Source organism: Amblyraja radiata, chromosome 10, assembly GCF_010909765.2.
Source record: "Amblyraja radiata isolate CabotCenter1 chromosome 10, sAmbRad1.1.pri, whole genome shotgun sequence".
Taxonomy (NCBI): Eukaryota; Metazoa; Chordata; class Chondrichthyes; order Rajiformes; family Rajidae; genus Amblyraja; species Amblyraja radiata.
In genome coordinates this window covers 25,872,801-25,900,117 of record NC_045965.1, presented here as the reverse complement: position 1 = coordinate 25,900,117, position 27,317 = coordinate 25,872,801, and the positions used below count along the sequence as shown (strand labels likewise).

Genomic DNA, 27,317 nt, shown 5'->3' with positions numbered 1-27,317 from the left:
TTCCATATGAAATACGGAAAAATCGGTCCAATCGGCCTAGGGCCGGCCCTGGGCAGTACACAAAGAACGACAGATGGCACAATGGGCTAAGTGTTCGGCTGGCAACCGGAAGGTAGCTGGTTCGAATCCCGCTTGGAGTGCATACTGTCGTTGTGTCCTTGGGCAAGACACTTCACCCATCTTTGCCTGTGTGTGTGAATGTAATTATGTGAAGCACTTTGGGGTCAATGCAAGTTGACTAAAAATGTGCTATATAAATAAAGAAATATATATATAATCACATTTCTTGTGCCGACAAAGTTTCAAAAGTTCTTAGTACAGTCTTATCTTCTCGCTGGAGTGAACCAGGCCTGCTGCGGCACATAGCCGCAAACAACTTGCTGGGTCCCTTTTCGTTTTAGCCTTGTAGTTCTTGACATTGTGGCCCGCTGGGTCTCTCTTAGTTCTTGGTGGCGTGGCCTGTCAGATAGTAATGGTTTCATGTTTGGAAGATCTTGTGAGAAACATCTTTGGGCATTGTTGGGCATTTTGGTGATAGAGGGGCAGAATACTTCAGATAGTCAAGTGAATGGTTTTGCTTTTTGATAATGCCGACTTTCTTGAGTAATGTTGTAGTTGCATTCATCCAGGTGGTGGAGCTGTTTCATCACCCTCAATATACCTTGAAGATGGTGGGAAGGTTTTAGGCTGTTAAATGGTGATTTATCCACCCCAGATTCCAGTGACACTCCTATAATGCGACACCCTTGGGACCTAGATAGATCTGCTTTACATTTTCAGACTAAAGGTATCTGACATACCTTGAGGGCGAGATTTTTAACAAAAAAATAAGCCTTGGGAAGACGATAGGTCTGGGAAGACGATACTGAACCCTTTTCTGTCTCCCATTGCTCCTTTCAGTTATTAAGAATATACAAAATAAGGCAAACTGACTCTCATGATGACCTTGACAATACTTCCTTCCCCTACTTCAGATCTGTAAAGATTGGTTTGTGAAATTTGTCATATCTTTTTTAGTTTAGTTTCTAGTTAGGGTTAGTTTATGGTTATGTGTACCGAGGTACAATGAAAAGCTTTTGTTGCGTGGTATCCAGTCAGCAGAAAGATAATACATGATTACTATCGAGCCCTTTACAGTGTATAGATACATTGCAGTAGCCACTGATGTTTAGGCTAGCTACTGTTGTCATATTATATTATTTTGCCTAGATATTTCTTGGTAAAGCCAGCAAATTCCGATCAAGGAGAGTCCGAGGTTCACCAAAGAGGTAGATAATAGTTCAGCACTGTTCTCAGGTTGTGATAGGATGATTCAGTTGCCTTATAACAGCTGGGAAGAAACTGAGTCAATAGAAGAGAGGTTGGTTTGTGTGGTGGTCTGGGCTGTGTCCACAATTCTCTGCAATTTTTTGTGGTCTTCGATGGAGCTGTCTGTAAACGAAGCTGTGATGCATCCTGATAAAACGCTTTCTATGGTGCATCTGTAGAAATTGGTGAGATATGTCGGGGACATGAGAAGTTGGTGAGAGTTGTTGAGGACAGGAGAAGTTGGCGAGAGTTTAGTTTAGTTTAGAGATACAGCGTGGAAACTTGCTCTTTGGCCCACCAAGTCCGTGCCGACCAGCGATCCCGGCACGTTAACATTATCCTACACAGACTATGGACAATTTTTACATTTACCAAGCCAATTTACCTACATTCCTGTACATCTTTGGAGTGCGGGAGGAAACCGAAGATCTCGGAGAAAGCTCACGCAGGTCACGGGGAGAAAATACAAACTCCGTATAGACAGAACCCGTAGTCGGGATCGAACCAGGGTCTCCGACGCTGTAAGGTAGCAACTCTACCACTGTGCCACCGTGCCTCCTACCATTGTAGGGCAATGCAACCTTGTATATCTGAATTTCTAATATGTCTTTTATTTCCCCAAAATCAGGAACTTCCTTCAGTATTCATTACATTTCCTGAACCTACTCTGTTACCTCTTCTTCCCTCCCTCTGCCCTGACTTTTTACTTCTCCTTGCCTCCCATCTATGAGCCTCCAAATTTGACACGTCATCTTCCCAGCGCAGCACGGCCTACCAACACTTTTCGTCCATCACTCTTCCTTGTTTCAACCTTTTTAAGCAAGCATTCCCTCACCAATCTATTGGTATTCTCTCCTTCCCAGGCAAACATAGGAAGTGCAACCTATCCATTTCCACATGCCCCTTCCTACCATTGAGGGCCCTAACATCCCTTTCCAGAGTAACAGCACTTTAGTCTTTGTGTTGCGTTTGATGCTCTTAAAGCTGTTTCATTAAATGTCTTTCTGAGCATTTCTGTTTGGTCTGCAGTGTGACCCTGAACTCCCTGTTGCCTGACTTTTCAGTACTCTGGCCCCCTCGCACTTAGAACTCTTGTACTGTTCTACACAAGCTCAACAAAAACATTTTGTTAGAGGGAGTTAGATGTGGCCCTTGTGGCTAAAGGGATCAGGGGGTATGGTGATAAGGTAGGTACGGGATACTGAGTTGGATGATCAGCCATGATCATATTGAATGGCGGTGCAGGCTCGAAGGGCCGAATGGCCTACTCCTGCACCTATTTTCTGTGTTTCTATTTGGGTCCATTTGGAACCTTTGGCAGAATCTTGGATTGACATTAAGTTCATCAACTTCAGATTGTAACCAGAGCTCCTATTTTCTTTCGGACGGCAGCTGTGCTTAATGATTTTGCTAATGCCATGTGTTCTTTGTCTAAATTCTTTAATTTTAAAACTTGTATTCTATCATTGTCATCCTTTTTGCTATTTTAATTTCTGCTGACATTAATTTTGTCACGGGTCGTTTTCATTTGTTTCTGCCCTCCCACAACACACATCCAAGTAATTTTTTAATTTACGGATGGGTAGGCATTGACCTGAAACATGCCGACAGCGACTATTTCATCTGTGGACTTGAATAGATGGAGCACCTTGGACGTCGTGGGCAAGTTGGGCCTGTTTCCGTGCTGAATGGCTCCATGACTCTGACTGACTTTAGTGGGAGAATCAGACTATTCTTTCCCCTCTGTCCAGCAGAGGGTGCTCGTGTTGCATTATTTTCAACACAAGTTCCACATCAGCACCAAATGAGAAGAAATAATTGTCATTCCTCTAAAAATCTTTCCTACTTGTTTAAAGCTGTCACTACATTGAAACTGACTGGTATCAAGAGGATGCGCTGCCTAGGAAAAGTGGCTAGCATCATCAAAGATTCGCACCACCATGGCCACACTCTCATTCCACTCCTATTATCGGCAAGAAGGTACAGGAGTCTAAACTATGACCATCAGGTTCAAGAATACCTTTTTCCCAAAAACCATCTGGCTCTTTAACACCACAGTACTAACTGAACGGTAAACTTTGGAGTGTCTTTGGTTGCACTTAGGACTGTGCTATTTTGTACTAGTTATTTAAAAAAAATTCTGCTTGTTATGTAATTGTGTTTACAGGTTAGTTCTGTTGCTGCGAGTGACATAAATACTCTAATAATAAGTGAGTTCGGTATTCTGACGGTGCATGCCTGAGTCATAGGTCACTCGCGATAAACATTCTCGGCAGCTGTGCTGCTGCGTGTGTGCAGGTCTGCGTTTTGTCCATGGTCGAGGTCAGGCCCAGGTCTCTGGCATTGTGGGCGCTGTTGAGTTGCTGCTGGGCCGTCCCCGTCCCCTCCCGGGTGTCCCGTCCCTGTCCGGGGTGGCCGGAGGTGTCCGGGGTGGCCATGGGCTGGCGAGGCCTGCACGGGGGTGGGGGAAGCGCTGGCTCTAGCTCGGCTCTGCCTGTCCCGCAGCCCTGGACTGGCGGAGCGCCAGCCCGGAGCAGTGGCAGACCCACGTTTGCAGCCAGCGCGGCTGGTGGGGGTGGCTCTGGTGGCTCTGCTCCGGCTCCGGGCCGGGGATCATCGGCTGCGCCTCTCGCCTTGTCCAGTGGCTGTCGGTTGGCCTCCTTGGTGCTGGGATGCACACGGGGTGCTGCGGTGGCTCGGCGGGTCAGGCAACATCTCTGGAGAAGGGTCTCGACCAGAAACATCACCCATTCCTTTTCTCTGGGGATGCTGCCTGTCCTGCTGAGTTGCTGCAGCGTTTTGTGTACGTCCGTGTTGATGGCTGGTGCTCGACTTTCGCCGGCGCCAGGGAGGTTGGCCGGTGGCTGCTGGGTGGTGCGACACGCAGTCCCTGGCCCGTTGGGGAGCAGGATCCTCGGGAGTTGGAATGGGGTTGCACTGGCTGTGGGCCTGGGACCGCCGCTGCTCTGGGCCATATATTTTTACACATAATTTATGAATAAAGTTAAAAATTTATACACAATTTATACAGCCAGTGCTTCGTTCGCTTTTTCTTTATAGCGGATGACCTTTGACAGATCCCATGATTCCTAGCGTTTTTCGGAATACCGAACTCGCTTATTAAATACTATTGACGCTTGATGTCTCCCTGCAATGCAGGCAGAATGTTCATTCAAGATCTTATGGTATGATAGGAGGCACTAGACAGATATTCATTTCTAAATACTATACATTAAGTTAGGATATTAATTGATTTTGAAAATACCTTTTTTTTTAAATTCTTCCACATCAGAGTAGAACTTGTTGCATTGTAGTTGTTCAGACATAATCCTTTGCAATTTTTTAACCGCATGTGGCTAAACCACTTTTTTAAAGTGGTCTGTGTTTAATAATGTTTTCATAATCAAAAATAAAACAGTATTTTCAGATGTAGTATATGATAAAGTAAATCCCACATAAATTGAACTCGTGGTAGTAATTCTAAACTGACAAATTTCATTGGCTTGTGTTGGAAATGGTGGGATATTGGGTAATTGTTGAGAAGCAGTGTGGTTGCGGATGTATGGTTCGAAAAACTCATTGGATACAATCTCTCAACTGAACAGTTGCCTTGGATTTTGTAAAGTCCCAACTTTACAATTTCTCTCAATAGACCCTTATCCTTTTATACCCTGCATTACTGGGAGGGCTGATTATTAACACCAAGCTTCAGGTAAATTACTTTAAAAGAGAAATGTAAACAAAACAGCAGTAATCTACTTCGAGCATCAGCAAGCCAGATTTAAGTCTCATTGTCAAGCAACTGACACTTCAGCTTTCCACCTATCTCATTCAGCTTTATAAACGTTTGATGTCCCAGTGCAATTTACAGTAAATAAAGTGAATTGTGATCTCTTTTGTAATGTAAGGAAAGCAGCCAATTTCCCCTCCACGAGGCCTCCTTAATCAACTGTGATAATGGGCAGAGAATCCTATTTTTATTTGTTGATGAGGAGAGAAACATTTGGCTGAACTTGTCAAAACTCTTAAATTGGTTGCTGGATGATCTAAGGGAAGAGGAATTATAGTAGATGCGATAGAGCCCACAAGAGAAATGATCATGAATTTAAGAACATTGCAGTCAGCACTGTTAATAATGCATGATTTAAACTCATCAATTGCTTAAACTACTCTTGGTTGTTTTACTGTTGGAAATGGCAAGTATTGAATTTTATATTGTACTAGACCAAGTGCAGACCCGTTGGGTCTGTTTCCCCAACGGCGTTTGCGGGGGGGGGGGGGGGCTGCGACATCACAGTCACATTAACCACCCCACAAACACACAGGTGGGGGGAGGGGGGGGTGAGAAGAGGGGAGGGACGGGAGAGGAGGAGGAGGAAACGGGACAGATTTGGGAGGGAAAGGAGAGCGGGGTAGGGGGTGAGAGAGGGGGATGGGGAGAGAGATGTGGGGGGGATGGGGAGGGAGAGAGGGGAAAGAGTGGGGAGGGAGAGTGGAGGGGGAAGGGGGGAGAGGTGGAAGAGTGGGGAGGGAGGAGGAGAGGGGTAGGGGGAGTGATGGAAGAGGGACAGAGGGGTAGGAGGAAGGGGGCGGGTGGAGAGAGGGAAGGGGGTGGGGTAGAAAGGGATGGGGGTTGGGGAGAGAGGGATGGGTGGGAGAGGGAGAGGGGTGAGGAGAGGGAAACATAGAAACATAGAAATTAAGTGCAGGAGTATGCCATTCGGCCCTTCGAGCCTGCACCACCATTCAATATGATCATGGCTGATCATCCAACTCAGTATACTGTACCTGCCTTCTCTCCATACCCCCTGATCCCTTTAGCCACAAGGGCCACATCTAACTCCCTCTTAAATATAGCCAATGAACTGGCCTCAACTACCTTCTGTGCCAGTGAATTCCAGAGATTCACCACTCTCTGTGTGAAAAATGTTTTTCTCATCTCGGTCCTAAAAGATTTACCCCTTATCCTTAAACTGTGACCCCTTGTTCTGGACTTCCCCAACATCTGGAACAATCTTCCTGCATCTAGCCTGTCCAACCCCTTAAGAATTTTGTAAGTCTATAAGATACCCCCTCAATCTTCTAAAATCTAGCGAGTACAAGCTGAGTCTATCCAGTCTTTATTCATATGAATGTCCTGACATCCCAGGAATCAGTCTGGTGAGCCTTCTCTGTACTCCCACAATGGCAAGAATGTCTTTGAGCATTGGGCATTGTGACATCACACGATGGAACGTTCACCAGGGGCTGGGGCTGCTTCTATGGGTGAGAAGCCAGTATTTTTTGAAATATTGTGGGGAGGGGGGGGGGGCTGCGGCATCACACTCACATTAACCACCCCCCAAACACACAGGTGGGGGGAGAGGGGGTGAGAAGAGGGGAGGGAGGGGAGAGGAGGAGGAGGAAACAGGACAGATTTGGGAGAGAAAGGAGAGCGGGGTAGGGGGTGAGAGAGGGGGATGGGGAGAGAGATGTGGGGGAGGGGGGAATGGGGAGGGAGGGGAGGAGGGAGGGAGGGGGAGAGGGGTGGGGGGAGAGAGGGGAAAGAGCGGGGAAGGGGGGAGAGAAGTGGAAGAGTGGGGAGGGAGGAGGAGAGGTATAGGGTCTGTGTGAAAAATGTTTTTCTCATCTCGGTCCTAAAAGATTTACCCCTTATCCTTAAACTGTGACCCCTTGTTCTGGACTTCCCCAACATCTGGAACAATCTTCCTGCATCTAGCCTGTCCAACCCCTTAAGAATGTTGTAAGTTTCTATAAGATACCCCCTCAATCTTCTAAAATCTAGCGAGTACAACCCGAGTCTATCCAGTCTTTCTTCATATGAAAGTCCTGACATCCCAGGAATCAGTCTGGTGAACCTTCTCTGTACTCCCTCTATGGCAACAATGTCTTTGAGCATTGGGCATTGTGACATCACACAATGGATCGTTCACCAGGGGCTGGGGCTGATTCTATGGGTGAGAAGCCAGTATTTTTTGAAATATTGGGGGGGGGGCTGCGGCATCACACTCACATTAACCACCCCCCAAACACACAGGTGGGGGGAGGGGGGTGAGAAGAGGGGAGGGAGGGGAGAGGAGGAGGAGGAAACGGGACAGATTTGGGAGTGAAAGGACAGCGGGGTAGGGGGTGAGAGAGGGGGATGGGGAGAGAGATGTGGGGGAGGGGGGGGATGGGGAGGGAGGGGAAGAGGGAGGGAGGGGAAGAGGGGTGGGGGGGAGAGAGGGGAAAGAGTGGGGAGGGAGAGTGGAGGGGGTGGGGGGAGAGAAGTGGAAGAGTGGGGAGGGAGGAGGAGAGGGGTAGGGGGAGTGATGGAAGACGGACAGAGGGATAGGGGAAGGGGTCGGGGGAGAGAGGGAAGGGGGTGGGGGAGAGAGGGATGGGAGAGGGAGGGGGGGAGAGAAGGGGGAGAGGTGGAAGAGTGGGGAGGGAGGGAGGGAGGGGTAGAGGGGTAGCGGGAGGGCTGGAAGAGGGACGGGGGAGTGGTGGAAGAGGAACAGAGGGGTAAGAGGAAGGGGTGGGGGAGAGGGAAAGGGAGGGGAGGAGAGAGGGGTGGGAGAGGAAGAGGGGTGGAGTAAGGAGAGAGAAGTGGAAGAGTGGGGAGGGAGGGGTAGGGGGAATGGTGGAAGAGGGACAGAGGGGAAGGGGGCGGGGGGAGAGAGGGAAGGGGGTGGGGTAGAGAGGGAAGGGGGTGGGGGTGAGAGGGATGGGTGGGAGAGGGAGAGGGGTGAGGAGAGGGAAACATAGAAACATAGAAATTAAGTGCAGGAGTAGGCCATTCGGCCCTTTGAGCCTGCACCACCATTCAATATTATCATGGCTGATCATCCAACTCAGTATCCTGTACCTGCCTTCTCTCCATACCCCCTGATCCCTTTAGCCACAAGGGCCACATCTAACTCCCTCTTAAGTTCCGATTGGACATGTGTGAACATTGGGCATTGTGACATCACACAATGGAACGTTCACCAGGGGCTGGGGCTCCTGCAAAGGCATATGTAAATGAATCCATTCCGATTGGACATATGTGAACATTAGGCATTGTGACATCACACGATGGAACGTTCACCATTGGCTGGGGCTCCTGCAAAGGCATATGTAAATGAATCCATTCCGATTGGACATATGTGAACATTGGGCATTGTGACATCACACGATGGAACGTTCACCAGGGGCTGGTGCTGCTTCTATGGGTGAGAAGCCAGTTTATTTTTGAAATATTGGGGGGGGAGGATTTGATTAAAAACGTGTACTTAAACACGACGAAATGTAATGAGAAGCGGATACTTAGAAAGAAAAGTGAAATCTCTACCGAAATGGAAAAGATGTCGGCGATTCTGCGTCTGGTTTCGGAGTTGCAGTGAATCAAAGGAAGAAATGCAGCCGGCAGCCGTCCATGTAAATGGATCCATTCCGATTGGACATCTGCGAGCATTGGGCATTGTGATTGTACATCTGCGAGCATTGGGCATTGTGACATCACACGATGGAAACGAATCAAAAGGCAGACAGGCAGCCGGACGGACGGGAGGCGACAGGCACAGACTTTTAGATAGATAGATAGATAGATAGATAGATAGATAGATAGATAGACAGACAGACAGACAGACAGACAGACAGACAGACAGATAGATAAAAATCTTCCCAATGCAGGTTTATGATTTAATTTTTTTCTTTTTTTTCTGTTGTAGAATCGTTGCTGTTTGAAGAGCTCAATGAGACCAGTAACATGTTTGAAGCTTTGAAAAATAATCCATTTGTAAGTACTAATCATTCATCCTGTCGAATTGCTGATGAATTGGGTTGCAGTTTGGTTGTTCAGGGTGGGGGGAAAGCTTTCCTTTTCTACTCCAGAAAAACTAAGTAGAAACTCTACTGAGAGTAGGATGGATCCAGTTGACATGGATTTGGGATAACTAGTAAACGAATAACATTCCAAAAACATTTCTTCTTGACTAACAAGTAGCACAAATTGGTTGAAATATCCTGACAAATTTGAACTTAAAATGCTGTCAACTGACAAATGTTTAGCTAAAGTATCAGTGAAGAATGCTGCTGATCTCTTTCAGCCTCAGAATTATGTCTTTCAACCAAAAACCGTTTGTAATCATCAAACAGCAACCATGGTCCACTCCATCACTTTTTTTGTCAGTATTTAGCAGGAACATTTTCTCTCTTTTTGCTCTATCAGTTGTCCTTGTATTTAAAAAAAAAACAGCAGTTGGATCACCCCCTTGTACTCCAGTCCTTTTGCTTATAATTGACACTATTTCCTTGGGTATATTTTTCCATACCTGTTGAGAATATTTCAGTGCATAGATGCTGAACAATTGGATTTGCCTTGTTTCTAATGTTTTACAATTTATAAGGAATTGAATGAATGATCTAGCCATTGCCCACATTCCTCTCAACTTATTGAAATTCTGCACTTTTATCACTTGCTTTTATGTTAATTTACGTGTCCATCTACTCCACCCACAATGCTATCTGTCGCTATCTGTCTGTTGCCATTTTGGCAAAATTAACCCAAGTGGCTTTCTGTCCCATCTTCTCAGTCATCTATAAATGAAGTGGACAGTTACAGCCCCTTGCAGACCATGTCAATGTATCAATTGTTCCTACTATATCATGTAGCTTAGCCAATTTCTTAGATTGGCCAATAATACTTTTGTAGCTCATATTTTCTTTTTCATATGCTCTGCATATTTCCATTTTTCAGGATCTGCGTTGGTTATGGTACTCTAGATATAATTATTCATTTAATTGATCTTTGCAAGATACTGTAAAAGCCATTCATGCATATTTTCTTAAGGGAAACTGTGCCCTTGCCCTTTGGAATACAAACTGATTCTGTTACACATCAATTTATGAACACCTCCCACTGATCTGTTATGGTTATTGAATGCATCTTGTTGGCTGTGAAATTGATTTAATTTGTGTTGTGGGAGTCTGAATGGCCAAATCTAAAATCTGATAACTATGTTTTCTTTCCTGTTGAAGATTATGTTTAAGTTCATCAAATTATAACTATATTTAAATCACACACTGATGAATTGATGAATACATTTAAGTAATTCCTTATTGTTATCGGCACATTTGTTGCAGGGACATGTTATTGCAGGAAATACTCCTTCAGAAATTCACCAACTATCTTGCTTTCACCTAACCCTAATGTTTACCTTTGATCTTTATGAAAATTAAAGTTTCCCAATAAAACCTTCTTGCCAACGTTCTAGGATTTGCTTGCATGCACAAGGTATACAAATAGCAGACACCTAAGATGCTGACAAAGTTACAAAGCACGCCGGCTCCCCATTTTGCCCCCCCCCTAATTGTCCAATGTTCTCCCCCCACCTCCCTTACGGCGGTCCCCCCACGCTCTCATCGGGTCGACCCACAAGGCATTGCCGCATCCGCGAAGCTTCACCACCGCCGAGGCCCCATCGTCGCGAGGCTACAAGCTGCTGCCGCTTCATCGCCCCTGAGGCCTCACCGCTGCCACCGCCCCAATTCACACCTCCGTGGAGCTGACCTGTGCCCCAGCCGCGGGCTCCGTCAGCCGCTCCACAGACCCGGACTCCAACCCGGGCTTCTATGCACCGTACTTTGATGCTTATCAATTTACTGTGCTACTAACCTGCAATTCAACAAGACTTGAATCACTTTCTTTTTCCTTTGACCAATGGCATTCTGCTGCCAGCGTTCTTCTTATCATTTGGTTTAAATTCTTCCCTGATCATTAAGATTAATCCTCCACTTTACCATTTTTCTTTAAACTTTCTAGCACTTCATCTAGTGTGATATAAAATATAGTCTCGGACAATAGTATTTCTAAGCACACAAATTAACATGTTGTCTCTTTTTTTGTAATGATTCATGCCGAAGTTCTGGTTATTGCTAAATAATAACTAATCAAATCTATTGAGCCAAATTAGTGTTTTCAAGGTTGAGATCCAAACCTTGTTGATGACATCGATGTAACACGGTGTTTTGTATTGTACGTGGAAATCTTAAATTTTTTGTTGTTAATGGTAAAGACAAAGTTAATTAAACCATGTACGTATACTCACATTGGTAAATTGTGAAGTTTACATTTTTATTTTCCATTTATTAGGATATGAACATGGATGTTGATTTCAGTTTGGAATTCATGTCCTGGGATTATGATCCTTGGGGACCAACGTGCAGTTCATCTCCAGGTATTCCTTTGTCATCCAGTGATTTATTGTAATTTAAAAAAAAATGTAAATCTGTAAAACCTGTGTGAAAGTTTGTCCACTTGAGAAAATACCACACAATAATAAACAAGTCAAATACTGGTAATAATCAGTAGGTCATGCAGCATTTGTGAGAAATCAGAGTTGATGTATCAGGTCGTTGATGAGTCGTTATCCTGAAATATTAAATCCTCGTTCTCACTGGAAGACCTGAGTGTTTCCATCATTTTTTGTTTTTGATGATCAACAACTGCAGCTTTCTTGCTTTCAGAAGATCGCCAATGTAAACAGAGGAGAGAAATATTGTTGGAGACAGACTCATTTTGAGTGTGGACAATAAACTGTTTGTGAACTCAATTTCAATAAATCGAGCTTAAATAGAATAATTGCCTGTTGGTATGTACAACCTCTTTCCAGATGTATTAAAGTACATGTTTCTTGTCTATCTTTCTTTGTAGACGAACAAATGAAGTCTGAGCCTCAATCTCCAGCTTCAAACTATTCAGTGCCTTCTCCTGCTGATTCAACATTACAACATGTAAGTGGTTCCTAATGTTTTCTTAGTATTTTTGCCAATGGCACTTACAAAACCACATTACATTTTTATAACATCCTTTGATCTTCAATAATTTATTCTTGGGTGCTGCAGTTTGTATTGTGACACCACTGCACCATCAAATTGTGTATTGAATTTTATTTTGCCAGCAGCTTTTCTTAAATCATACAAGGAAAAAGAGTAAGTGGGAATTGTCTGAAATTAATTTGATTAATAACGAGCATAGGATAGGAAAGCAAGAATCTCCATATAATTGTGGTTTCCACCAAATCTTGTCCCATTTAGTAGAGAGCTGAAAGCTCTACAAATGGCCAGATGGAGAAAACTGAATGTGAACATTGACACGAGACAGTGGCTCATACATTTGGAATTTGATGTCTGATATATTATATTAAAAATGCATGCTGGGGCCCCTCTACCGATCCCTGGAGTACATTGTAAGTCACATCCTGCCAATTTTGGAATAGAACCATTATCCTCTATTCCGTTTCTTTCCTCCAAATTGTGTTAAATTGTGAAGAGCACAAGATTATAAGAAGCAGAAGTAGGTCAATTGGTCTCTTGGGCCAGGTCTGCTGTACAATAAGATCATGGCTGCTGCATCTATGAACTCAGCACCATTTTACTGCTGCTTACCCATCCTTCTTCATTGTTCAAATCTGTGCCATAGCTACCTTTGGTGACCTTGCAGCCACAGCTCTTGGAGGAGAGTGTTCCAAAGTGTGACAACCATCTGACAGAGAAAAATCCTCTTAATCCTCACAACATGTAATTTCCTTATCAATAACATCTTCTACCTTTTAAACTGGAACTTCAGTTAACTCTTCAAAGAGTAGAGTTTTGCATTTTCCAAATTAACGTTATTTATCTTTGATCAGCTTGTAATTGACCATGTGTCTGGTGAATGCTCTGTGTCTTTGTCCCCAGCTAACAATTGTAATATTGCCTCCACAACAGGCATTACATAATTATTATTTTTTATTTCTCCTAACATTGGTAATTAACGCAGTAACAATGGCCTATTTTCCATTTCCAGAATTAATGTTTTGGAAGATTGTGATTTGAGCATTCTTCTGGAACACCTGTTTTTGCACCAGATGGAAACTTTTAACCCCTCGGAATATCTTTACCTTTGATCTCATTTTTTTCATACTTTTTAAAAACTTTAAACCTATTTAAAGTTCCTGCCTTTAAATTTGGTGAAAAAGTTTTGTTCCATTCCTGATACCTTATCCTTTAAGCCTGAAGAGTTGCAATGCGTCTTCTATTTTTAATTTTTAATGATAAAAATTTGTGTATGAATAAGCATGTAAATATCAACAGCCTGCAAATGCTCCTTTTTTTCATTATGTACAAATACTGTCATGAATAGAAACAGTCTTAAATTTTCACAAAAAAATCCTGTGGGTTTCTTAAACTTTAGATGTGGCCTTTGAATAATTGCAGAAGGTTAATTGCTTAAAATAATTTGAAGACTCGTTCAGGTGAAAATTGTATCTCCTTAGAGTGACATCCTGTTTCTTTTATAATGGGAGTTACACAGGGACTCACCTTGTCCCTGTCTTTCTCATTGATTCACAATTATTTTGTCCCATTTCATTCCAATTTCATGTTTGATTTTCCTTTGTTTTTCCATTATATGATCAGCCTGTTTCCTTTCCCATCCTTTCTCCCCAATGTTAACTCTTCTGATGTTAATCAATGCTTTTATACGATACGATAGAACTTTATTTATCCCAGGAGGGAAATTGATCTGGCAATTAAAGTGACGAGTGGAAAGGATTGGGGATGTGCAAAGATTTGGGAGGGGGTGAGGAGGGGAGTCAGTCTACCCCACGACAGAAGGGGGAGGAAATGTACAGTTTGATAGCCACAGGGAAGAAGGATCCCCTGTGGCGTTCTGTACTGCATCTTGGTGGAACCAGTCTGTTGCTTAAGGTACTCCTCAAGTTGACCAGTGTGTCATGGAGGGGTTGAGCTGTATTGTCCAAGATGTTCTGCAGTTTGAGGAGCATCCTCCCTTTGACAAAAATGAGATGCTGTTTCGGCCAAGTTTTATTTTAAACACACTTCCAAAAGTAAGTGCTGAAGAGTTGTTAAAACATTTGTGCTCTTCCACTAAACTCCTAAAATTCCTTGGTATTTCTTGCAATAATGCCAGTAGCTCTGTACAAAATCTGGTCCATTGTTAATCTTTTTGTCCAAATTCGAAGGCACTTGTTTGAATCTTCAGTGCTATTTGGCAAATATGGATTAACAAAGTGTCTCTGAAATGTCCCAAAACACTGAGAAACAGTCAATTTGGTAGTATTATCAAATAAGTTACATCAGAGTAGATATACTTTGCAGGTGTATAAGGGCAACAGTATTCTATTTATATAATTGTTGTAACTATTACTTTAAACAGGACGAGCTGCTCTTCACTTCATCACCTCAATCCTCACCAAGCTCAACATGTTCTTCCACAGCACAGGAGTTAAATGTGCAATGTTCACCTGAAACAAAACATAGCATCTTGGAACAAGGTATGTATACCTGGAATAAGTGGGCTGTCTTATAAGGAAAGGCTGGGCGAGCCAGGTTAGTACCTACTGGGAGTTGAGAAGAAAGAGACAATGACAAGATCTTGGGGGTTTTGATCGGGTGGAGTTGGAGTGGGTATTTCCTCTTGAGGGGAGCAATGAAAATTAGGGATAATGTTTTTGAAAATAAGACATTGAAGGACAGATAAGGCAATATTTCTTCTTTCTGAGGATTATGACTGTGAAATTGTAATCTACATATGTTTTTTAAATATTTTAAAGATTCTTGATTTGTAAGGGGTGAAAGGTTTCCACCAATAGCTGTGAACACATCACACTTGGATCAACCCTGACTTTTATGTAATGGTGGAGCAGATCTGAAGAACCAAATAGCTAATTCCTGTGAATTTTACGTTTGTCACTGAAGCTCTCCTCTACATTTATTTCCATTGATTTGTGTGTGCATGCCATGGCACCATCCTGGGGCTGAGCAAATACCTGAGCCAAATTCTGTTGGCATTTTCATTGTTACATTTGATCCAGATGAGAGCTTTTGACCATGTAACTGCTCCTTCATCAAGACCACCTCCCACTTCCTTCGCTTTAACATGGCTTGACTCAAACATCGCTCTGTTTTATTGCTGAAGAACTTATTGCCTCTCTGAATTGACTATTCCAAAAACTAAGTCATCCTTGCAAATTTAATTGCATGTAAATTTAAGCTCGTCAAATTGTCTGTTACACCGAAGCAAATTGTTCAAAGCCCTAATTTTTCATCTCTACATCCCAGTTAACCTATTTTGGTTTCCATATTTGGGAAAATAAGATACTACCTGTCTTTCAAATATCTTCACGTGTTACTGTTTTTGAGATTTCCATTTTTTGGGCTTCTATTCATCTCCAGTTTTAATTAATTGCACCACTATCCAGAGTTAATTGTTCCACTGTTGAAAATTTTGTTTTTGACTGTCTTTGCAAGTAACTCTGGAATTTAAGTATTTGCCTCCTTGCCTTTCGCCTTCTTTTCTCAGTAAGATGCTCTTCAAGTCACTTGCTTTATGTGGCTTAATGTCATATGTTTGAGAGTTCTTATGATTTTTAATTTGGCATATGAAAAGTTATTATTTAAATACCCTTTTAGATGAGGTAAATACTTTTTCTAAATATTTGTCATACAGCACCGAGACATGCTCTTTGGCCAACTAAGTCCAAGCTGACCATCAACACATCCATAGAGTTGTGTGTCTTTATAATTCTCTTTCTCAAAATGTTGATTAAAATTAATCTTTATTTATTTTTCTACAAGCAGAGAAAGCTTGATTTTCGATAAGCAAGCGAGTGAAAGGCTGTTACAAGTAGTTTTGGTGACATTCACCCACATTGAATGGTAGGGCAGGTATGAATAGCCAGGCATTCCAACTTCTGCATCTAATTTGTATGTTTGGCTCTTTGTATGAAAGTTGTTGAAGGATAAGTGTTCGGCACGGACTAGAAGGGCCGAGATGGCATGTTTCCGTGCTGTAATTGTTATATGGTTATATGGATAGTGATGGCAGAGCTATCAGAAATGGATTGAGCAAATGCTTTGAACACTTTTACAAAGGCTATTTACAATGACCACAAATTTTGTTTTGGGTGCTTCTGATAAACAAAAACATGTGAATCTACTTTTTGCTAAAGTTCAAATACAAGACATGATTGTCATAGCACCAAAGGCCATTGTTTTAATACTTCTACACTACAAATTACCCATTCGATTTTTGGACTGCCGTTAAATTTGACATGGGTCGCGACTCTTACATGTAGCATTGGTTGGGAATGGCAAAGGAAAAATGTCTATACGTTTTAAAAGTTAATGTCTATGATGAGTGTACAATGGCTCCAAAAGCAGCCGTTGAAGCATTAGCTCAAATGATACAAGATCTGAGACACAATCATACATTAATGGTTAAATGCTAACAGTAATTCCACAAGGCATTAAAGGAGATGGATTAAAAGCCTATCGTAACACATCATATATTTGGTGAAATGTTAGATGATTACATTTGATAACTAAAGTGGGACAGCGGTAGAGTTGTTGCCTTACAGTGCCAGAGAGCCGAGTTCGATCCTGACCACAGATTCTGTCTGTACGGAATTTGTACGTTCTCCCTATGACTGCGTTGGTTTTCTCTTGGTGTTCAGGTTTCCTCCCACGATTCAAAGACGTGCAGGATGGTAGATTAGTTGGCATCAGTAAATTGTCCCTAATATGTAGGGTAGAACTGGTATACAGTGATCGTTGGTCGGCGTGGTCTCAGTGGGCCAAAGGCCCCGTTTACACACTCTATCTCTAAACTAAGATGCAAGTGCATTTGACAGCCAATCCCTCTGTCAGAGTTTGTCACCTGTCCATCGGGTGGCGCCACCGCAGTGGCTGCCTTGCCAGCAGCTCGTCAGTCATTTCGCGTTTTTTGTTATTTTTAGTGCGTCACTCTAAGTGTATGTTTTAATGTTTCTCAGTATGTCTTATGTGGGGGGGAATAGAGGGAAACCGTTTTTCAGTCACTTACCTGGACGGAGATGCGTCTTTTCTCCGTTGCATCTTCGCCCCCACGCTCCCCCCCTCGCGGCCTACCAACTGGATTGGCACGGCCTTTCCTACCAGAGACCGGCCCAGAGCTTCAGTAGCAGGCGCAGCGCTGAATTACCATCGCGGAGCCTGGGATCTTGTCGAGGATCGCCAGTGTTGGAGCTATGTTCAGCGGGGCCTGCTGACTTTAACATCGTGGAGGCCTGGGATCTTTTGCCGAGGATCGCCTGTGTTGGAGCTCAGCTCGGCCTGTGGATTTCGGAAGCCGCGGTCTCTGGTAAGAAGCGGCCGATTCGGAAACTCCAAGCCGCAGATTGTGTTCCGATCCGTTCTGACGCCAGAGTTTCGATCATCCCGGCAAGAGGGCCTGTACATCGGGCCGTCCGTAGCAATATCTGCAGAGGGTTCCAGGCCACGACTACAGGTGAACAAAGAGGAAGATGACTGAACTTTATTGCCTTCCATCACAGTGAGAAATGTTGATTCCACTGTGGTGGATGTTTTATGTTAAATTCAATTGTGTATTGTGTTCTTTTTATTCGTGTGGCTGTATGGTAACTCAAATTTCACAGTACCAATTGGTGCATGTGACAATGAATGTAAACTTGAACTTGCTTTGCATTTACTCAAGTTAGGAAATTAAATGTGAAGACTCAACAGAAATGATTTTGATGAAATACTTGGGCTGAATTGTTAGTTCGGTAGTTCAATAGTGCTTTATTTGTCACATATGCAAATGCTCAGTGAAATTCTCTTTGGATATATTACACATGCGGGCACCGCCATTATTCAAAGTCCAAAGACCAATCGGCCTGCGATCTTGGAGTACTGGACCAGTTCATAAGAACCGATGTCCCTCTCCTCTCCTCGCCCTCGGTGGTGGGCGAGGAGGTGGCAACCCGAAGGTCGGAAGCCAGGGCTGCCCCTTCATCCCCTTCCCTCTTAAAGCATACTTAAGCATACTTGAAAAGACGAGAATATTGCAGAAATTTTAACGACATCAATTTGGAACTTTTGCCTGGGAAACGGAATTCTCTACCCATTTAATTTTGTTTTGGTTACATGCAATAAATTAAATTGAAAGAACAATACACATTTGACTGTTTTCAACTTTGTGTTGAAATGGTTTATTACTGTGTGTTTATTTTTTGTCCTACATTTTAATGTGGTAACCATTTTAAAATTCAGTGCTATTGGGAACAATCTTGATCCACGATGATGATGTTCAAAGTGATTGAGCAGTCCAGTTTGGTCATTTTTAAAATTGCTGATCATTATTTTCCTGCTGACTGATTTGGCGAGTCTGTTATAGTATGAAGTGTAAGGTAACTGATATTTTCCTCCAGATTTTTCCCTATGTATCCTCCCCGTAAGACAGTCATGATCGTATTGATTGCTAAAATAATTGGAAGAATATGTCTCGTTTTTGTGAAGGCACTGACCATATGAAGGGCAATGAGGTTTTGAGCTGAGGAATGTGTTTAGCAGCTCAACTCCAAAGTGTGTAACCAATTACCAAAATGTGGGCAGGATTTTTCAAAACTCTGCAAAGTCTGAATTTAATTTTAGTCCTTGATAAAGATTTTGAATTTGATTTTTTAATTTATGTACTTATGTGTATGTTTATAGTTATTATAATTAAAGCAACAATTAATTAAATGTTTTTCTGAATATTTGTCTTGTGTAAAGATGAAATTGTTAATATTAATGAAAAGAGATTGTTATTTGCAATTGATCATGAACTGAAATTAGTTAACTTGCTGTAGTTCTGCTTTGATAGTGAATTATAAAATGTTTTTATTAATGACTTGTTTTTGCACATAATTAAAAACAGTATTTTTGTTTCAGTAAACGTCCCTTCAAATACATCAAAGCAGAAGCCTATTCAACCAAAGCCCATCTTCATTCCAGCTTTACCAGTTTCGCAGTCAAGTCCAGTATTATCTGGGAAAACCATTATAATTAAACCGATTCAAAATGTTATGTCCATTCTGAAAAAGCAGCCAATTAGAATCTATCCTGCTCCTGCTGGTGAGTATATTCTGATTTTTAAATCCTGTGGTTGTTAATTTTTCCCAAGGATAATTGTTTGCGTTAATTATTGTCTCTCCACCTGACATATGAACATCTCTCTAGAATGCTTTCAGGACTGAAAGCGCTATTTTCCTGGTGCAAGTCAGTCTAGGGAGCCTCGAATCAACATGAACGTAGAGGTCGGGAAAGTAAGGCTTTGATTATATTTAACCTGATACCATCATCTTGTTGCAGATCACCTTCCAGGGTTTGAGTGACAAAATGCTTCAATTAATGCACTGTTTTCTGGAGACCTGCATTATAGGTTGATCTTGAATACACCTTGGTTGGGATGCCATTCAGACATGGTAAATTAGCTTGTATACCTATACTGGAAACATTCATTTGCTTCCAAGTAGATCATTGAGGTCCAGCTCTAAAACCATAATACCAAGCATATAGATGTTCATTAGTAGTTTAAACGCAATACTAGAACAAAATATTAACATTTTGTATTTAAAATTTGGTGCAGACATGTTTACAAAAAACTGGAAAACAAAGCAATGTAATGGTGTAGTATGATTGCAGCACAACCACAGTTTTTTTATTAGACACCAAAGCAAAATGTATGCACTCACCATTAAAATGGTTATATTCAAGGTCTACTATTGACAAGATAAATACCCAAAGTTTAATTCCGAATCTTTTGATGTTTGTACTTTAACTCTCCATATTCTTGACAAAAGAGAAGATTACAAAACATATTTTTGACCTCTCTTCTCAGGAGTTCTTTTAAAAATAGCTATTTACTTTGAACATCCCTCTTTAAAAATAAGGGGTAGGTGACATTTAGAACTGAGATGACGAAAAACATTTTAACACAAAGTTGTGAATTTGTGGAATTCTCTGCCTCAGAAGGCAGTGAAGGCCGATTCACTGGATGCATTCAAAAGAGAGTTAGATAGAGCTCTTAGGGCTCGCAGAATCAAGGGATATGGGGAGAATGCAGGAAAGGGGGTACTGATTGTGGATGATCAGCCATGATCACATTGAATGGCGATGCTGGCTCGAAGGGCCGAATGGCCTACTCCTACACCTATTGTCTATATATCTATGTATTTTTCATGCACGTCGTATAAATACAATAGTTTTCCTGAACTAGAAAGCTAGCAATTCTGAAAGTGAGTGAGGTTGGATGTTAAAGCTTTTGGGGGGGGGGGTCTAAATTTCATCCTGTGCATCAGCTCAGAGAAAGTTTCTATATTGAGGCAAGGCTGGAATGGAGAGGCATGACATATTTAATGTTGGTCCCTTAGATCATGTTCTGATAACCAGACACTGAAAGATGAATCGGTTCAAGAAAGTTTTAACAATCTTTGGCACAGTAAGGAGGATTACTTTTGGGCCATTAGTGTAGCTGAGGCAGACATCCACAAGTACTCAATGGGTGTAATATGTAGATGTAGGAGCTCATGAAGTTTTCATCCTATGACTTGAAACATGAAAAAAATATAAAACTACATGTGATTAATGAAAAATGATCAAGAGGCAAATGAAGGATTGGAAGGTTGTGTTTTTCATATATGGATAGGAATCATGATTGAGTCTGAGGCAACTTCTTCACATAGATTAACCCTTATTAATTCATGCAATTTATAATCTCCACTACACATATGTGCATGCCACCCTTTACATGGTATTACGGTACTACACAAGGTCAGCTAACTCGCCCTCTCTCTCACAAGCCAGCGGAGCTAGATGCGAGCAGCTGGCTGTTTGAATGTTGCTGTTTGCCCATGGAATAAAGATTGATCTTCACCATGTGCGCGTTGCTGTGGATCATTCATAAACATGGTGTCAGAAGTGGGATACGAACACATGCCTCCACAGGAGACGGCAATATGGCAAAACTTGTTACTATTGTAAAAAGAAAGGCCACTTTATCCAGTGCTGCTGTGACCGTGCCAACAGGGCCAGACACAATAATCTCGCTATGCGCTTGAGCCCTCACTTTCCCACGAGGCACTGACAGAATCAGCAGTTCCAGCAGAACCACGACTGCAGCACCTGCAAGAAGTCAGCCAAAACATACATTCTTGTATACCCGATTCACCGTCTACAGACAGTGATCCCATGACAATGCTCAGTATCAACAACACCAGAGTTGCTGCTAAGATAGATACAGGAGCGAGATGTAACGTTGTCTCTCTATCAGACTTCCAAAGAATTCACAACAACGAAACTGTCATGAAAACAAACTGAAAGTTGCATCCATTTGGTGGGGATGGGGGGGGGGGGGGGTTGCAACAGCTGGGCAAGCTTCCCACACAATACAGCATTGTAACCGACAAGGAAGTCATACTTGTCGTTCGTTCTCACCGAATCCCGCACGCAATGAAGGACCGTGTCAAAGCTGAATTCCACAGAATGGAAACACTGGGCGTGATAGCCCCTGTCAACGACCCCTCCTCCTAGGTCTCCACCATGATTGGAGCAGTCAAGAAGAACAAAGACGAAATAAGGATCTGCATCAACCCTAAAGATTTAAATACTGCCATCAAATGGCCACACCACCCAATGTGGACAGTGGAAGAAGTCGCAGCCAACCTGGGTAAGGCCACAGTTTATTCTATCCTAGATGCAAAGAACTCATTTTGGCAAATGCCATTAGACCATGCATCCTCCATGTTAACCACATTCGCGACACCCTTCGGACGCTACCGATTTTTACGAATGCCATTTGGCATCAATTCAGCCAGTGAGGTTTTTCAACGTACTATGGAACAACTCTTTGCTGGCTACCCATGCGACATAGTCGTGGATGACATCCTGATCGCCGGGCGCAACGCACAAGAACATGACTCAAACCTCAGCAGGTCCTGGATCATGCCAGCGATTCCTCTGCCGATGCCAGCGCCATCCCTGCCTTCCCCGGTACCCCCATCTCCACCGGTATCTTCTCCTCCACGTTCGCCCGATAATAGGACTTGCTCCCTCAGAGAAGGATGAGGTGTATGAGAGGTTTTACCGTACACGTGGAGGTCGTGTCTGCAAGCCAAACGCGCTGATTTGAAAATTTACTGGCTACACTTGAACTGTTCATGACCTGTTTAGTTTTACGTGCTCACATATGCAGTAAAATAATAAATGCTGCACCTTATACTGGTATTTTACAATATGTGCCACTAACCACTCTATATATGCTTTGCTTCTTTAAGAGGAAGGATGTAGATTAACTCTTATTAATTCATGCAATTTATAATCTCCACTACACATATGTGTATGCCACCCTTTACATGGTATTACGGTACTACACAAGGTCAGCTTACTCGCTCTCTCTCACAATCCAGCGGAGCTAGATGCGAGCAACTGGCTGTTTGAATGTTCCTGTTTGCCTATGGAATAAAGATTGATCTTCACCATGTGCGCGTTGCTGTGGATCATTCATAAACAGTGCTGAGAATAAAGCAACTAAGTTACAGAGAAAGGTTGAACAAGTTAGGTCTTTATTCTTTGGAGCGCAGAAGGTTTGGAGCGCAGATGGGACGACAGATGGCACAATGGGCTAAGTGTTCGGCTGGCAACCGGAAGGTAGCTGGTTCGAATCCCGCTTGGAGTGCATACTGTCGTTGTGTCCTTGGGCAAGACACTTCACCCACCTTTGCCTGTGTGTGTCCTTGGGCAAGACACTTCACCCACCTTTGCCTGTGTGTGTGGATGTAATTATGTGAAGCACTTTGGGGTCAATGCAAGTTGACTAAAAATGTGCTATATAAATAAATACATTTAATTTAATTTTAATTTAAAGGGAGGACTTGATAGAGGTCTTTAAAATGATGAGAGGGAGAGACAGAGTTGACGTGGATAAGCTTTTCCCATTGAGAGTAGGGAAGATTCAAACAAGAGGACGTGACTTGAGAATTAAGGGACAGAAGTTTAGGGATAACATGAGGGGGAACTTCTTTACTCGGAGAGTGGTAGCTGTGTGGAATGAGGTTCCAGTGGTGGAGGTGGTGGAGGCAGGTTCGATTTTATCATTTAAAAATAAATTGGATAGGAATGGAAGGTTATGGTCTGAGTGCAGGTAGATATGACTAGGGGAAAATAAGTGTTCGGCACGGACTTGAAGGGCCGAGATGGTCTGTTTCCGTGCTGTAATTGTTATATGGTTATATGGTTAATAAAGAACTTGATACCATATGGTTGAGGCAACTTGCATCAATGTATAAGTTGCAGTTGAGCAAACACATGGAGAAAGAAACCCATGCAGTGGAATACCCCTTTGCTTAGCATAAACATTTGCTTAGCATAAACATTTCAACACGAAAACATTTAAAGTTCAGCATGAATGTTAATTGCATTCCAGAGAGCACCTGTATTTAATTCAGTAGTCAATTTAAATATTCATGACTTTTATTTTCTCCTGGGACTAAAAGTTGAATTTGTTCACAAATTAACTGTGGGGATGTTTGAATACACTTTCACTTTTGAAAACAGAAATATAAATAATGTTACCTTCCACATTGTTTTTTTAAATTTGATGGGGGGAAAAAAAGATGCATTTGAAATGCATTCATAATTTAATGTTTGGATAGTGTTTGGTATGCTTGAAAAGACAATCTTGCCTGTGTCCCTCACATCCTTGTGAATAATGTACATTTCCAAAATCAACATTAATATTTCATTAAATTACAACAAATATACTTTTAACGCAGCAAAAAATTGCAAGATGCTTCATAGGAGCTTGTAAAGTAACATTTGACAGCTAGGGGCAAGCTTCCAGTGGGATAATAATCAAAGGACTTGTCCAAGGTTAGTACAATAGGGAGATTTTAAGAAGAAAATGTAAAGCAAAAAAGAAAGATAGGTAAGTTCAGGGAAGAAATTCTAGAATTTGAGGCCTTGGATAGGTTTGAGCACTATTCCACCGGTCTTCCCACAATCTTAAATAAAACTATGCTGTGCGCCACAGTGGCACAGCGAATAAAGCTGCTGCCTCATAGCCCCAGAGACCTAAGTTCATTTCTACTCTTTATCATGTTTGCACTTTCTTTCTGTGAACACTTGGGTTCCTCTGTTTTCCAGTTTCTTCCCACATCCCAAAGACAGGCTGGTTAATTGGCCATTGTAAATCAAACCTAGTGTTAGGTGTGCTGTAAAATGTGAGGGGGGTTCATGAGAATGCAAAGAAAAAAGAATGCTAGATTAGGAAAAATGGGCTGTTGATGGTCAATGTGGACAACATGAGCTGAAGGGCTTGTTACTTCACTGTAAATCATTGTTGTCAAAGCTATTATGTGACATTTTCTCACCAATAACCTAAACTTTGATACTGACTTTGGATTTGATAGGACCACACAGCTCCATAACTGTTTGCGCCATTGAACCAAAAATGAATTCCACGTTTTAACTAATTTTTGACGTCACCTTTTGAATGAGTGTGTTATCGAGGAGAAATTAAGCCAATACCATGTTGACTTTTCTCTGAATGGTATTTTAGGTTTGGGCCAAATATAGCATGACTGTTTTGAATGGTCTAGTTCAGTCTTGAAGAGTTGTGAAAGGGGGCACTGATGAATGACTGGGCTCTGCGGATGCCCAATGTTGATGACTTTGCTGTTCTATCTTTAGGAAAAAGTTCTGCTGATGACAGACATGTAGTTGACAGTTGAAGAGGTGAAGGATTTGACAAAGGATTTGTTATGGGTAAAGTGGTGTTACCTGTGTTCATGTGCAAATTCAAATGTTATTGGGTGATGTGAAGAAATTGAATGTGGCTGGTGGATGAAGGAAAGATCCTAGGTAATGATATGAGATCAGGAAAATAAATCATTGCAGATGGCCACTGGATGGCAAGACTGGAACAAGGATATTTTTAAGAGCTGTTATGGGCAGAAATCTGATTTGAGAGAAAGTTTGGCATGAATTTAGGAGGTCTGGACTTTGGAGTGGATTATGGTTTTGTGCATAGACCAGTAGTTTGCAAAAATTGAGGTTATTTTTTATGTGAGCTGGGGTAGTGATGGATTGGAATAGAAAGTAAACATACAATATTATGTGCTAATTGGCGATTAAGAAGCAAATTGGTAATGTAGAGATATCATGATGAAGGGGCGACCAAATAGTTGAAACTGCATTTTGTCAGTTTGGTGCGTTTTCTTCCCAAAGATATGACTGGAATCAAGTAAAATTAGTAGGGTCAATTGGGTATGGATAAGCAGATGCAAGGAAATAACCATTGATAACTTCTTATGTGATTAACACAAGGTGGTCGAGATATCACTTAAGGTGGCCTTTCAAGTTGCCATGTAAATTGGTTAAAGAATGTGTTATGGAGGATGAGATTAAGGGAGGATTTTAAGGAGGGGAACATTGAAGGAGGTAAAAATTGTTAAAGGTAAATAAGTGGTACCAAGGGAAGAAAGTAGAGAAGAAACAAAATTTAGCAACGGAATTTTTAAGGTATTTGCGTGCATGTTAGACAATAATTTGAAATCATAATCATACTTTATTAGTCAAGTATGTTTTGCAACATATGAAGAATTTGATTTGCCATTACAGTCATACTAATAAAAAGCGAACAGAAAAACACAAATCCATTTTAACATAAACATCCACCACAGTGACTCCTCCACATTCCTCACTGTGATGGAAGGTGAAATAAGTTAAATCTCTTCCCTTTGTTTTCCGGCGGTCGAGGGGGCCTCGAGCCTTCTGTTGAGTGGACGATCTTGATTCCCTTAGCTGGCGGCGGGCCTTCCACGAACAAACTCCTGCATCGGGGGGATCTCGGCTCCCCTGCGCCGGGCAATCTGACCCCAGGTCGGGGCTAGTCGAAACCTTCTGCGTCGTTTGGAGTTCCTGACTCGGTCTCTCCCGAGACTGTGAGTTTCTTGATGTTAAAGTTCACAGGCCGCGGTTGGAACATCGATCCCGGGCAAGGAATCGGCCCCAATGGTAAGTCCACGTCCCGCGGTGAGGTTCAAAGGCAGTCCCGAGCAAGGCCTCCAGATCCATGATGTTAGGCCGCAGAGTGACCGTAAATACGACCCGGAAAACAATCGCATCTCCGGCAAGGTAAAAGACTGAAAAGTTTTCCCCGACCCCCTCCCCCACCCCCCAAATAAAACAAACCAGGGAACATTAACACAAATTTTAAAAACACGCTAAAAATAACAAAAAAAAGCCGAAAGGACAGACAGACTGTTGGCGAGGCTGCCATCGCGGCGCCACCCGGTAGTCAATAAGGGTCAGATATTTCAAAAATAAGAAGATGTAGGGAGATTAGGAGGTAACCTAAGATATAATTCACTCTTGACAGCCACATGTTCAAAATTACCAGTTAACTTTCACTATTTGAATACGGGTTGTCAGGTGAGGAAGCTTGGAGTAAAGGGGTCAGTGGCTGTAACTTTCCCCCAGCCATATTTTTGTCAAAGTAATTCAGGCATTAATCTCAGCAAAACACAGAACCTCGCATGGAATGGACATTCTGAGGGAAAAGGATGAGAGGGATATGGTGGGGAATGGCTTGTTGATGATTAATGCTAAAGAGTTGGAAAGGAAAAAGATTGGCAAAATAATTGTATTATCAGAGTAGGTTGACCTATTTTGTTGGGTAAGTGTTTGAAGAATAATAAGAGAAGCTCGGTGGAAAGTTGCAGGTTTAGACAAGATTCCAGACGAGCAGTGACAGGAGAATGACGAAGTTGGAGTACTGAAGGCATTGATAGGGATTTGGGAATACTGCAGACTCAAGAGAAGAGAAGCATGACATCAGTTTATATGCTAACTAAGTGAGAAGAATACCAAAGTAGATACTATCTTTACTGTACTATCTCAGCCATCATCCAAAAAGTGCACGTGAATAGTAACGAGAAATACTGAAATTGCAATTGTCCTGGTTAAGGATATGTATATTGGGCTCACAAAAGGCCCATCTTTGTTTGGCTTTGCCGACTGTGCCCACCAGAAGGTCCATAACAAGTTTAAATAAGATGTAGAACGAAGCTTGGAATGATAATCTTGGCTTGATTTTTTAGGCTAAATGTGTTTCACTAGTGAAATGAGTTTTGAGGCATTTGTTTGAACTTGAGCAGATGGGATGTGTCTATACACTTCAGAATTCA

The 27,317-nt window shown here is 42.3% G+C and overlaps 1 protein-coding gene across 2 annotated transcripts in view; it reads left to right on the top strand.

Moving 5' to 3' along the window:
- atf6 (activating transcription factor 6) overlaps nucleotides 1–27,317 on the top strand; it is a 226,792-nt gene that overhangs the window by 10,425 nt on the left and 189,050 nt on the right. For both annotated transcript variants that reach the window (XM_033028393.1, XM_033028392.1), the window contains exons 2-6: nucleotides 9,000–9,067; nucleotides 11,423–11,507; nucleotides 11,984–12,063; nucleotides 14,489–14,606; nucleotides 19,024–19,206. In XM_033028393.1, the coding sequence (XP_032884284.1) occupies nucleotides 9,000–9,067; nucleotides 11,423–11,507; nucleotides 11,984–12,063; nucleotides 14,489–14,606; nucleotides 19,024–19,206 (534 nt within the window). The remainder of the gene's footprint in view (nucleotides 1–8,999; nucleotides 9,068–11,422; nucleotides 11,508–11,983; nucleotides 12,064–14,488; nucleotides 14,607–19,023; nucleotides 19,207–27,317) is intronic.